General features: G+C 52.6%; 1 protein-coding gene across 1 annotated transcript in view; it reads left to right on the top strand.

Annotated features, from left to right (window-relative positions):
* The first annotated feature begins 4,501 nt into the window (after positions 1 to 4,501).
* Positions 4,502 to 14,165, top strand: part of RHPN2 (rhophilin Rho GTPase binding protein 2) — an 85,948-nt gene continuing 76,284 nt past the window's right edge. The window contains exon 1 of the mRNA XM_045380655.2: positions 4,502 to 4,599. Within this exon, the coding sequence (XP_045236590.2) occupies positions 4,531 to 4,599 (69 nt within the window). The 5' untranslated portion in view covers positions 4,502 to 4,530. The remainder of the gene's footprint in view (positions 4,600 to 14,165) is intronic.

Raw genomic sequence — 14,165 nt, 5'->3', positions numbered from 1 at the left:
ATTTCTTTTCTTTCTTTTCTTTTTCTCTTTTTTTTTTTTTTTTTTTTGAGATGAAGTCTCACTCTGTTGCCCAGGCTGGAGTGCAGTGGCACCATCTCAGCTCACTGTAACCTCCACCTCCTGAGTTCACACCATCCTCCTGCCTCAGCTTCCCGGGTAGCTGGGACTACAGGCGTGTGCCACCACGCCTGGCTAATTTTTTGTATTTTTAGTAGAGACAGGGTTTCACCATATTAGCCAGGATGGTCTTGATCTCCTGACCTCGTGATCCACCCACCCCAGCCTAACAAAGTGCTGGGATTACAGGTGTGAGCCATCGCACCTGGCCAATTTTTTTATTTGCTTAATAAGACAGGGTCTTGCTCTGTAGCCCAGGCTGGAGTACGGTGGTATAATCTTGGCTTACTGCAGTCTTGAACTCTTGTGCTCAAGAAATCCTCCTGCCTCAGCTTCCTGAGTAGCTGGAACTGCAGGCATGTGCTACCACTCCTGGCTTTTTTTTTTTTTTTTTTTTTTGAGATGGAGTCTCACTCTGTTGCCCAGGCTGGAGTACTGTGGCGCGATCTCGGCTCACTGTAACCTCCACCTCCCGAGTTCAAGCAATTCTCTTGCCTCAGCCTCCTGAGTAGCTGGGATCACAGGTGCCTGCCACCACGTCCAGCTAATTTTTTGCATTTTTTAGTAGAGACAGGGTTTCACCATGTTGGCCAGGCTGGTCTCGAACTTCTGACCACAAGTGATCCCTCCACCTCAGCCTCCCAAAGTGCTGGGATTACAGGCATGAGCCACTGAGCCCGGCCACTCTTGTCTAATTAATTAAATTTTTTTTGTAGAGATGGATGTTTCAGTATGTTGCCCAGGATGGTCTTGAACTCCTGGGCTCAAGTGATCCTCTTGCATTGTCCTCCCAATGTGCTGGGATTACAGGTGAGAGCCACTGGGCCTGGCAATTTCTAAGACTTATTTTTACAAAAATTGCAAAATGGGCCAGGCACAGTGGCTCATGCATGCAATCCCAGCACTTTGGGAGGCCGAGGCGGGTGGATCACCTGAGATCAGGAGTTCAAGACCAGCCTGGCCAACATGCTGAAACCCCCATCTCTACTAAAAATACAAAAAATTAGCGGGGCATGGTGGCGCAAAAATACAAAAAATCCCAGCTACTAGGGAGACTGAGGCAGGAGAATCACTTGAACCTGGGAGGTGGAGGTTGTGGTGAGCTGAGGTCATGCCACAGCACTCCAGCCTGGGCGACAGAGGGAGGCTCCGTCTCAAAAAAGAAAAAAAGAAAAAAAATTGCAAAGTTGAGTTTAATATTTGCAGTGATTTTTATTCATTCAAGGATTATCTTATAATTTCTGCATTTAATTTGGCAAACTTCATCAGATTCCCCAAGAGAGGATGTATGTCAGGTTATCCTCAAAAACCAATGTTCCTTTTGTCAACAAGAAGGTCTTAGGACGTGACACTTGAATTTTACTTGGAGGAACTGGGTCCCTGGACAGGCAGCCACCTGCTGACCTAAACCAGATGGTAAAACGAGACTTAACAAACAGTTGTTTGCAGTTAAGATTTTAATCTTTTGCATAGCTCAGAAGTTCCCACCCAGCTCTTTTGTTAGTAGCACAGGGGCTCATGGGTGGTTCTTGTTGCACAGACCACCAATGGGGTTGACAAATAGGAAGTGAGATGCTGCTGTCCTGTTGGGTCAGTGGCGGCAGTTCTAATTTCCTGGTCATAGTGGGATCAGAGATAAAAGAACAGACATGTGGGGTACCACTGCGATGAGTCATGAGAATGTCTAACGATGTCTGGTCCTGCGCAGCTGCAGCCCCAAGCGCTGACACTCAGACGGCTCATATGGCCAGGAGATGCCCCGCTGGGACTCACACAGAGAAGTGCCCCTTTCTTCTGAAGATGCTCAGGAGTTAGTCTTTGGCTGGGCTGGTGTGTCTTTAACACCACGCGTCCTTTTCTTACTCTTGATCCTTTTTATTTTTTACATTATTTATGTATTTACTTACTTATTTGAGACCGAGTCTCGCTGTGTTGCCCAGGCTGGAGTGCAGTGGCGCGATCTGGGCTCACTGCAACCTCTGCCTCCCGCATTCAAGCGATTCTCCTGCCTCAGCCTCCTGAATAGCTGGGATTACAGGCGCATGCCACCATGCCCGGCTAATTTTTGTATTTTTAGTAGAGACGGGTTTCACCATGTTGGTTAGGCTGGTCTCAAACTCCTGACCTCCTGATCCTCCTGCCTCGGCCTCCCAAAGTGCTGGGATTACAGGTGTGAGCTACCGTGCCCGGCCTATTTATTTATTTATTTTATTATTATTATTGTCTTGAGACGGAGTTTCGCTCTTGTTGCCCAGGCTGAAGTGCAATGGCCCAATGTCATCTCACTGCAACCTCCACCTCCCAGGTTAAAGCAATTCTCCTGTCTCAGCCTCCCGAGTAGCTGGGATCACAGGCGTGTGCCATCAGGCCCAGCTAATGTTTTTTGTTTTTGTTTTTGTTTTTTTTCAGTAGAGACCGCGTTTCACCATGTTGGTCAGGCTGGTCTCATACCCCTGACTTCAGATGATCCATCCGCCTCAGGCTCCCAAAGTGCTGGGATTAACAGGCATGAGCCGCTGTGCCCGGCCTATTTATTAATTTTTAAACAGAGTCTTGGTCTGTTGCCCAGGCTGGAGTGCAGTGGCAACAATCATAGCTCACTGCAGCCTCCACCTCCTGGGCTCAAGGAATCCTCCTGCCTCAGTCTCCTAAGTAGCTGAGACTACAGGGTACAGTCTCCTGAGTAGCTGAGACCTGTGACATCTATCGCAACTGCTGAGAGTGGTCCCTTTGTTGGGGGAGAAGCAGTTGTAACAGCAAGCAGTGCCAGGGAAGAGCGTGGCCTCGCGGGCTGGGTGTCCCTGCTTAGGTGGCAAGGTCCTGGCTTCAAGTGCTGCCAGGCATCTGCCCACAGAGTCTAGCAGCCAGCAGGAGGTTGGTGGGAGACTGATACAAACCCTGTCCCCATGGGTCACCCTTTCCCTCCTAAACTAAGTTCATCCCTACTTTCCAACACTCACTTTTGTCCTACTACCCTCCATCAGCCCGAGAAAAAAAGAATCCAAGAATAATAAAAGAGTCCCATTTTGCAGCCGAGAAAACCGAGGTCTGTAGTGGTGGTGAAGAACCGTGCTCCGGGCTGGGCGCAATGGCGAGCACCTGTAATCCCAGCATTTTGGGAGGCTGATGAGGGAGGATCACTTAAGGTCGGGAGTTCGAGGCCAGCCTGGGTATCATAGTGAGACCCCCGCATCAGTTAACAACAGCAACAAAAAAACAAAAGCCGGGCGCGGTGGCTCACGCCTGTAATCCCAGCACTTAGGGAGGCAGGCCGAGGCGGACGGATCACGAGGTCAGGAGTTCAAGACAAGCCTGGCCAACAAGGTGAAACTGTCTCCACTGAAGATTAGCCGGGTGTAGTGGTGGACACCTGTAGTCCCAGCTACTTGGGAGGCTGAGGCAGGAGAATCGCTTGAACCCGGGAGGCGGAGGTTGCAGTGAGTCGACATTGTGCCATTGCACTCCAGCCTGGGCGACAGGGCGACACTCTGTCTCAAAAAAAAAAAAAAAAATCCGGGCGTGTTGGCAGGCGCCTGCAGTCCCCGCTACTTGGGAGACAGAGGCTGGAGCATCGCTTGATCCTGGGAGGTCGAGGCTGCAAAGAGCCGAGATCGCAACACTGACCTCCAGCCTGGGCGACAGAGCGAGGTCTCATCTCTTAAAAAAAAAAAAAAAAAATCTGTGTTCAAGGACATCCGCCGTGTCTGGGGCACAAAACCCCTCCTGCTCCCCTCTCTCAGGGCCGTCCGCGAGCCCAGCGAATCCCACTCGTCTTTGCAGCGGGGACGGGGGATCGGCTGAGTTGACCCCATGCCAACAAGCCCGAGTAGTCCGGGCAAGGCGCTCGGCGGCGCAATCAACGCTCCCTCGGTCATGGGCTCCCCTCCTGGGAAAAGCTTTTGTAGACCACTGGGCCCAGGGTCCAAGAGCTACCGCCGCGCCCTCGACGTGGCGTCGAGTCTGGCCCCTTCCCCCGCGGCGCGCCGGCTTCACCCGGGAGGGACGCGCCTGGACCCACGCCCTCCTCACTGACTCCCTGGGCTCCAGGGCAGGGCACAGGTCCACAGCCAGGGCTTCGCTGCGGCCCCTGAGACCCCCGTGCCTTCCCTGCGCTCTCGCGGCGCTAGCAAACTCGAGCCAGCCACGACGCCCAGAGACAACCCCGAGGCGCCGCGCCCAGGGCACAGGTCTCCGGTGACGAGCGCCGCAAGGGGCGCGGGCTCGGGGCCCGCCACGGGGCGGGGCGCGTCTCCAGGGCTCTCGGGCTCGGCCCCAGGCGGGGCTAGAAGGGCCGCGGGACGGGACTGGAGTGGAGGGGCGGGGAAGGGCGGGGAGAGGGGCGGGGCCGTACGTCCTCTCCGGCCAGTCTCAGCCGCCTCGCCTCAGTCCGCTCTCCGCTCCCGCGCCGCCAGGATGACTGATGCACTGTTGCCCGCGGCCCCCCAGCCGCTGGAGAAGGAGAACGACGGCTACTTTCGGAAGGTGTGCGACTTCGGGCGGGCGGGGAACTGCGGGCCCTAGACCGCCTTTCCCCCAGGCCCTGCAGGGGCTGTAGGAGCGCGCGGTCGGGGTCCACCAGGCCAGGAGGGGGAGGGGGCTCACTGGGCCGGCGCTAGCCTGACGGAGGCCGGCGGGGAGGAGGGGGGCGGCGGTGTCCCCGGCGTCCCGGGCAGGTGGCATCCGGGGCTGGGCGGGGAGTAGGGGAGGCGCATGTGGCTGCCCCGCGCAGGTGCGGGCGGAGGACCTGGCGGGGTGGTTGGGTCTCCCCCTCCACCCGCCGCCACCCCTCGCTTGCGATCCCTGGTGCCTGGGGAAAGGAGCCGTTCCTGGCTGCGCTGGCGCCCTTGGCCTCTGGGCGCGTTGCAGGAGCTCTTGGTGGGAGCGCGGGTGGAGACAGACCATCCCAGGCGGGTTGGCGGTCTCATATTTATTTTAGGCGGTCTGTCGCCCAGGCTGGAGTGCAGTGGCGCGTTTATAGCTCACTGCAGCCTCGACTTCCTGGGCTCCAGCGATCCTCCCGCCCCAGCCTCCCGAGTAACTGGGACTGCAGGCGCGGCACCTCGCCACGTTAATTTTTTGTAGGACTGGGGTATCGCTCTGTTGCCCAGACTGGTCGCGAACTCTTGGGCTCAAGGGATCCTCCCTCCCCAGTCTCCCAAAGTGCGGGGATTACAGGCGTGAGCCACTGCGCCCGGCCGGCGGTCTCTTTTTGCCTCCAAAATGCTTCCAACGTCCTGTGGGACTTTTTAGGGAGCAGGGGAGAGCCGCTGGTGGGAGGGAGCCTCTGGCGTTGCCCCTTCCCCGGCTCCGGGTCGTCCAGGAGGGCGTGAGCACTGCAGGTGAGGCCCATGGTCTTGTGCGTCTCACTGTGTGCCAAAGCGGATTTGTCTTGTTGTCCGGGAGACTTGGCGGGGGCTGCCGGCGGGCGGCGGGTGCGGGCCTCGCTGGCTCTTGGCACGTTCAGGAGCTCCTGGGCTCACACCGCGGACTTCTGCCCGGAAGATAACAGTCAGGGAGCTCAGTCCCTCAAAAGCGACCCCAGCCTGCGGAGCAGGTGCCCTGGGATACCCGCAGGCGGCAGGGCCTGGTCTACAAAGATGCTTTAGAGCCAGGAGTCATGGTGATACCTTCCACGCCTTCCTCCCTCTAGGTCCCGAGCAAGTCTAAAAATAGCTTTTGGCCCTTGGCCAGTGATCCCTGAGTGGATGGAGAGATTGTTGTTCTTCGTTTTTATAATAGATATGACAGTGCATAATTATAAACAGGGAAGTGAAACTTTCCCATAAACAAATCAATTCTTAATTGTTCAGAGCCTTAGGATCCAGTTCCTAAACAGTCTTAGTATCTTCCTCCTTCTCCCCGGTGACACAGAGAGACTTTGGGCTTTGCTCACTGGTGAGGCGTCCTGGGCAGGACAGTGTGGGACAGAGTGGGAAAACTTCTTTTTTGTGAAGTTGCTTTTAGCATTAAAAAAAAAAAGTAGTTTTGAGGTATATTTAAGTTCAAAGATGTCATCATGGAATTACAGGATTATAACTTCTAATTATGTGTGGCTTTTGGGACAGAGGATCACAGACCATGGAATTGCAGGAGGAGGGCCTGGCCTGGGAATTCCTATGTCTGTCCTCGGGGCCTGACAGCCACTCCCACAAAATTGCTGTGTGTCCTCCCGCAAGTTGCTGCCTCTTTCTGGGACTTTTCCTCCCCAAATTGTTCTCTGAGCAGGTGTAGCTCTGGAACTCCAGCAGCACCTGGGGGAAAATGGCATCGAGAGGAGCACACCTGTGAGGGTTGGTGCCAAGCCTCCCAGAACACGTTTTCCCGTGGGGGCCCTCCCTGCCTGTGAGCCCAGGGAAGGACTTATTGCTCCCTTCTGGGAAAGAGTGAATGGCAAGAGAGCTGGGAAAGGTGCACAGTTGGGTGTTTTTCATTTATTTATCTACTTATTATTATTATTATGAGACAGTCTCACTCACTCTGTTGCTCAGGCTGGAGTGCAGTGGTGTGATCTTGGCTCACTGCAACCTCTGCCTTCCGGGTTCAAGCAGTTCTGCCTCAGCCTCCCAAGTAGCTGGGATTACAGGCGCCTGCTACCATGCCTGGCTGATTTTTTGTATTTTTAGTAGAAATGGCATTTCACCGTGTTGGCCAGTCTAGTCTTGAACTCCTAACCTTAAGTGATCCACCTACCTCAGCTTCCCAAAGTGCTGGGATTACAGGCGTGAGCCACTGCTCCTGGCTTTATTTATTTATTTATTTATTTATTTATTTATTTATTTATTTTCGTGAGATGGAGTCTCACTCTGTTGCCCAGGCTGGAGTGCAGTGGCACGATCTCGGCTCACTGCAACCTCCATCTACCAGGTTTGAGTGATTCTCCCACCTAAGCCTCCCCAGTAGCTGAGACTACAGGCGCGTACCACCACGCCTGGCTAACTTTTGTATTTTTGGTGGAGACAAGGTTTCGCCGTGTCGGCCAGGCTGTTCTTCAGCTCCTGACCTCAGGTGATCTGCCCACCTTGGCCTCCTAAAGTGGGGTGTTTTTTAGATGCAGTTTCTCTGGTGTTGGATGAGACAATCAAGGATGGAAAATAAGAGGAATCATTGCTTTACAATTAAAACCGTCAATTTTGAAAATGAGACCTTGGAACGATTGTTGTGCTACTCCGTGTTAAGTCATACCAGTTCAAAGAGTCTATTTGTCCTAGGAAAATAAAAGGTGTTGACGCTGAGTCTTTCCTGATCTATGACCTGAGCCAGTTTGACCTAAAGCAAATGAGGGCCAGGTGTGGTGGCTCACACCTGTAATCCCAGTAGTCTGGGAGGCCAAGGTAGGTGGATCTCTTGAAGCCAGGAGTTCCAGACCAGCCTGAACAACATGGCAAGACCCTGGCTCTATAAAAAATTTTAAAAAATAAAATGAAAACAAAACAAAACGAATGAAAGGCAGGTGCTGGCCAGGCGCAGTGGCTCATGCCTGTAATCCCAGTGTTTTGAGAGGCTGAGGCAGGTGGATCACTTGAGGTCAGGAGTTTGAGACCAGCCTGGCCTACATGGTGAAACCCTGTCTCTACTAAAAATATAAAAATCAGCTGTGTGTAGTGGCAGGTGCCTGTAATCCCAGCTACTCGGGAGACTGAGGCAGGAGAATCCCTTGAACCTGGGAGGCGGAGGTTGCAGTGAGCCGAGATCGCACCACTGCACTCCAGCCTGGTGACAGAGCGAGACTCTGTTCCCCCCAACCCACCCCCCCAAAAAAGAAAGGTGCTGTCCAGATGAAAGGTGAGGAAGAGCCCTTCAGGGAGAGGGAACAACTTGGACAGAGCTGTGGACTTGTGAGTGCTTTGTAGGCATCCCCAGGTTGTGGAGGTGTTAGTGGGAGCCAGGCAGTTCAGGGTCATGCATCTTGCTTGACCTGGCACTGTGGAATCCATCAAAGTATTTAAAGCAGGACCAGACCTGTGAAATTTGTGTAAGAGAAAGACCGCTTTGACATCTGAGTGGTGAATGGGTGGGAGATGGGAAAGAAGCTATGGTGGAGCCGGGCAGGGAGGCATAGGGAGGATTTAGCGCCTTGTAATACCTGTCATCTTTGCCCTTTCTTCTCTGTTATGGACTACTGATGATGCAGTCAGTGACAGAAAGTGCTGTGAGTGGGGTGCAGTGCCTCACACCTGTAATCCCAGCATTTTGGGAGGCCAAGGTGGGAGGATTGCTTGAGGCCAGGAATTCAAACCCACCCTGGGCGACATAGCAAGACCCCATCTCTACAAGAAGTTTAAAAATCAGCCTGGCATAGTGGTGTGTTCCTGTAATCTCATATACTCAGGAGGCCGAGGTGGGAGGATATCCGGAGCCCACGAGGTCGAGGCTGCAGTGAGCTGTTACCGCGTCACTGCACTCCAGCCTGGATGACAGAGTGAGACCCTGTCTCAAAAAAAAAAATCACCCGTTTTTTTTTTTTTGAGACTGAGCGTGGCTCTATTGCCAGGCTGGAGTGCAATGGCGCGATCTCGGCTCACTGCAACCTCCGCCTCCCAGGTTCAAGTGATTCTTCTGCCTCAGCCTCCAAAGTAACTGGGACTATAGGCACGCACCACCATGCCCAGCTAATTTTTGTATTTTTAGTAGAGTTGGGGTTTCACCATGTTGGCCAGGATGGTCTCAACCTCTTGACCGCGTGATCTGCCCTTCTCGACCTCCCAGAGTGCTGGGATTAAAGGCGTGAGCCACCGCGCCTGGTGACTGTTGGAATTTTGTGCACACTTAAGGATCAAATGAATTTCCACTGAAGTCAGGCTTCTCTTTCATCCTGTTATCTGTGTCATGCCTTCCCTCCCCTTTTCTTTAGAATGACATTATCCGAAAAGGATTTATGGAGTGACAGCTCCGTGCCTGACCCCTGGTTAGGTTCTGGGGTACTCCGGACCCTGACTCGATATGGTTTCTTTGGCAGCAGTTCCCAGCAGGTCTCGTTTCCTGGAGTGCTGAGCAGTGCTGGGAGTTGGTGCTTTGTTGGAATAGCTCCGGCCATGCTTGAAAAGGAATCTGCCTCTTGGCCTTTTTTGTTTTTTTGAAATGGAGTCTTGCTGTGTTGCCCGGGCTGGAGTGCAGTGGTGCACTCGCAGCTCACTGCATCCTCCGCCTCCAGGGTTCAAGCAATACTCTTGCCTCAGCCTCTCAAGTATCTGGGATTACAGGCGCCCGCCACCATGTCCAGCTAATCTTTGTATTTTCAGTAGAAATGGTGTTTCACGATGTTGTCCAGGCTGGTCCTGAACTCCTGACCTCAAGTGATTCGCCCACCTTGGCCTCCCAAAGTGCTGGGATTACAGGTGTGAGCCACCGTGCCTGGCCTGGAATGAGCCTCTTGGCTTTAGAGAGCAAAAAGTGGGGGTGGTCCACAGGCCTTAATCAGGGCTTCAACTGTGTTTTGTGCACCTAATTGCTCAGAAGTCCCTTATGTGGGCTGGGTGTGGATCCTGAATGTGTAAGACAGTCACTGGTGGGGGATGGAGGGAGTCCCCTTGTTTTTTTTTTTTTTTTTTTTTGAGACAGAGTCTCGCTATGTTGCCCAGGGTGGAGTGCAGTGGCCGGATCTCAGCTCACTGCAAGCTCCGCCTCCCGGGTTTTTACGCCATTCTCCTGCCTCAGCCTCCCGAGTAGCCGGGACTACAGGCACCCACCACCTCGCCCGGCTAGTTTTTTGTATTTTTTAGTAGAGACGGGGTTTCACCGTGTTAGCCAGGATGGTCTCGAACTCCTGACCTCGTGATCCGCCCGTCTCGGCCTCCCAAAGTGCTGGGATTACAGGCTTGAGCCACCGCGCCCGGCCTGTTTTTTTTTTTTTTTTTTTGAGACGGAGTCTTGCTCTGTCGCCCAGGCTGGAGTGTGGTGGCGAGATCTCCACTCACTGCAAGCTCCGCCTTCCCGGTTCACGCCATTCTCCTGCCTCAGCCTCCTGTGTAGCTGGGACTACAGGTGCCCGCCACCGCGCCTGGCTAATTTTTGTATTTTTAGTAGAGACGGGGTTTCACCGTATTAGTCAGGATGGTCTCGATCTCCTGACCTCGTGATCCGCCCGTCTTGGCCTCCCAAAGTGCTAGGATTACAGGCGTGAGCCACAGCGCCCGGCCTCCCTTGTTTTTTTTGAGACAGAGTTTCCCTCTTGTTGCCCAGGCTGGAGTGCAATAGCACAATCTCAGCTCGCCACAACCTCCGCCTCCCGGGTTCAAGCAATTCTCCCGCCTCAACCTCCCCGGTAGCTGGGGTTACAGGCATGTGCCACCATGCCCAGCTAATTTTTGTATTTTTAGTAGAGACAGGGTTTCTCCATGTTGGTCAGGCTGGTCTCAAACTCCCAACCTCAGGTGATCCGCCCTCTTTGGCCTCCCTACAGGCGTGAGCCACCGCACCCAGCCCGGGAGTCCCCTTGTTAATTGGTCTTTTTTGAATCAGGTAGGGTGACTTGGCTGTACAGAGCCTCAAGACATAACTTACCTCAGGTTGGAAATGGACACCCCCCAGTACAGACCTCCTGGTCTGGGCTGGCACCTTCGGAGGTCTCTGAAAAAAGAAACCTTTCAGGTCTATTTTTTTTTTCTTTTTTTTTTTTTTTTTTGAGATGGAGTTTCACTCTGTCACCCAGGCAGGAGTGCAGTGACATGGTCCTGGCTCACCACAGCCTCTGCCTCCCGGGTTCAAGTGATGTGCCTCAGGCATGCGCCACCATGCCTGGCTAATTTTGTGTTTTTAGTAAATTAGCTTCATGTTGGTCTCGAACTCTAGACCTCTGGTTATCTGCCCGCTTTGGCCTCCCAAAGTGCTGGGATTACAGGCGTGAACCACCATGCCCAGCCTCAAGTCTATTATAAAATCATGTCTCTCACTTTTTTCTTTCTTTTCTTTTCTTCTTCTTCTTCTTTTTTTTTTTTTCCTGACAGGGTGTTGCTGTGTCATCCAGGCTGAAGTGCGGTGGCATGATCATAGCTCACTGTAGCCTCAACCTCCCTGGCTCCAGCAATCCTCCTATCTCAACCTCATGAGTAGCTGGGACAACAAGCATGAGTCACAAAGCCTGGCTAATTTTTAAATTTTTTTGTAGAGGCAGGGTCTCACTATGTTGCCCAGTCTGGTCTCGAACTCTTTGGGCCCAAGCCTCAGCCTTCCACAGTGCTGGGATTACAGGCATGAACCACCGCACCCAGCTTTCCCTGGCTTCTCACTGTATTTTCTTCTTTCTCATTATGTTACTGTGTTTAAACAGGTACAGCTCTGTAAGATTACTATAAATTACTTTCTCAACTTATAAGGAATGGAAATGCAACTTCTTTTCCCCAGATTTTTATGCTCTTCCTACTGAAAATCTTGGAAGAATTATTGTGCTCTGGCCTGTAGTTAAATGCAGAGTAATGTAATTTCTAGACTGCTGCATCCTGATAGAGATTCCTTTTCTGCGACTGCCCCTGTACCCCATAGTACTAAAACTCACAGGAAAATCTGTTCTTGGCCATGAAGAAAAGCAGCTGGAAGACCGGGAGTGGTGGCTCACGCCTGTAATCACAGCACTTTGGGAGGCCGAGGCGGGTGGATCACCTGAGGTTGGCAGTTTGAGACCAGCCTGACCAACATGGAGAAACCCCATCTCTACTAAAAATACAAAATTAGCCGAGTGCAGTGGCACATGCCTGTAATCCCAGCTACTTGAGAGGCTAAGGCAGGAAAATGACTTGAACCGAGAGGCGGAGGTTGCGGTGAACTGAGATCGCGCCATTGTACTCTAGCCTGGGCAACAAGAGCAAAAAAACTCCATCTCAAAAAAAAAAAAAAAAGAAAGAAAAGCAGCTGGAAACAAACTAGAGAAAGCCTTTCTCCAGGGCCATTGAAAGGCCCAAAATGAAAGGTCTTGGCACTATGTGGAAGAGGAGAGTGAGTACACAGTGAGGCATTGTCACTTCTTATCTCTGCCTCTTCATCCTTTGGGAATGCTAATGCCCCAAAATGAATTTAGCTCTATTGTTTTTACTCAAGAGCTGTAGGAGAAGTTTCTTATTCACAGTAACCTCCAGGCTGGACAGGGCCTCAGAGTTCATTGTGTCCTGGTTTATGGTCCCTATTGATGCTGGGCTTCCTGGAGGCTCCGGCAGAGAAAGAAGGATAATTTTTTTTTTTTTTTTTTTAACCCAGAAGCTCCTTGCAGTCTTCTCTCTGCAAGGAGCAGGGATCTGCTCTTTGATGAATGAGCAGCATTCATCTTAGCAAGGGCTAATTTCATGGTAGACACTTGTGTGCATCCTTTATGAGCACACATGTGGATGAGGAAGCCTGCTGATGGGGTGAGTCCACCAGGCACAGCCTGGGTCATGTGGGATCAGCAGCTCCAGCTCTGTTGGTACTAATACCACCCCTCCGGCTGTTTAGATCCATCCCCTTGAAGCCTTGAGTCAGTTTCCAGGTGGAGAGGGAGGGAGGCGGAGGAGAGTAAAGGCTGGTGATGCCAACCCCATTCCTGATTCTCCATCATGATCTAAATCAGTGTTTTTTTTTTTTTTTTTTTTTTTTTTTTTAAGATGACAGAATCTGGCTCTGTCGCCCAGGCTGGAGTGCAGTGGCACTGTCGTAGCTTACTGTAATCTTGACCTCCTGGGCTCAAGTGATCCTCCTGCCTCAGCTTCCCGAGTAGCTGGGACTACAGGTGTGATAAAAAATTGCCACACCTGGCTGGTTTTTTTTTTTTTTTCCTTGTAGAGATGGGGTCTTACTGTGTTGCCTATGCTAGTCTTGAACTTCTGGCCTCAAGCGATCCTCCCTTCTCAGTGGTGGACTAGTACAGATGTGAACCACTGCACCCAGCCCTAAGCCAGGTCTTGAAGGCCAGGCTGGATCCAGGCTGACTGTGGCCTTGGAGAGGGTCTGCCCAGCTGCATGGTATCTGCCATCAGCCTCGAGGGCCTGCCTGACCAACAGTCCTCAACTGTGGGATCCTGGCTGGGAGGTGTCCCCTGGCAGAAACAGAATTTTCAGGGTGACTCAGAGGAGAGACAACGTGATGACCTGTAACACTGTAAATGTCCCTTGTTTCCTGGGGCTATTTGGATGGTTGCCACGACACCACCTGATGGTACTGGGCATTGGCTTTGGCCTGATCAACACTTCCTCCTTTGGCTCAGGTACCAGAGTCCCGTGACACAAAGGCTGCATTGGAGGTAGCCAGTTGAACTGGACACAGTTGAACTACAGGTACTGCTCAGCCAGAGGCTGGGTGTTTGGCAGAGCAGCAGTAATGGTGCCAGGTGAGGACAAGGTCCCCCACTTAGAGCACCAGGGACGGAGACACCACGGTAAATGATGCGAGTCCCTTGGGGCTGCCCATTGAGACCCTCGGAATTGCCTATGGCCAGGTTTCCATTTGATTGTAACAAGAGAAAAGGGGACCAGCACGGTAGCTCACTCCTGTAATCCCAGCACTTTGGGAGTCCGAGGCAGGAGGATCATTTGAGTTCAGGAGTTGGAGACCAGCCTGGACAACATGGTGAAACCCCATTTCTACTAAAAATGCAAAATTAGCTGGGCGTGGTGCTGTGTGCCTGTAATCCCAGCTACTCGGGAGGCTGAGGCAGGAGAATCACTTGAACCTGGGAGGTGGGGGTTGCAGTGAGCCAAGATTGTGCCCCTGCACTCCAGCCTGCTGGGTAACAGAGCAAGATTATGTCAAAAAAAGAAAAAAGGGCAGATGGTCAAAAACAAGGCTGGATGCAGTGGCTCACGTCTGTAATCCCAGCACTTTTTTTTTTTTTTTGAGATGGAGTCTCGCTCTGTCGCCCAGGCTGGAGTGCAGTGGCTGAATCTCGGCTCACTGCAAGCTCCGCCTCCCGGGTTCACGCCATTCTCCTGCCTCAGCCTCCCGAGTAGCTGGGACTACAGGCGCCCGCCACCTCGTCCGGCTAGTTTTTTGTATTTTTTAGTAGAGACGGGGTTTCACCGTGTTAGCCAGGATGGTCTCGATCTGCTGACCTCGTGATCCGCCCGTCTCGGCCTCCCAAAGTGCT

The sequence above is a fragment of the Macaca fascicularis genome, chromosome 19 (assembly GCF_037993035.2).
Source record: "Macaca fascicularis isolate 582-1 chromosome 19, T2T-MFA8v1.1".
In the NCBI taxonomy this organism is placed as follows: domain Eukaryota; kingdom Metazoa; phylum Chordata; class Mammalia; order Primates; family Cercopithecidae; genus Macaca; species Macaca fascicularis.
The sequence above is the reverse complement of the archived record's forward strand: the minus strand, read 5'-3'. Positions and strand labels throughout refer to the sequence as shown.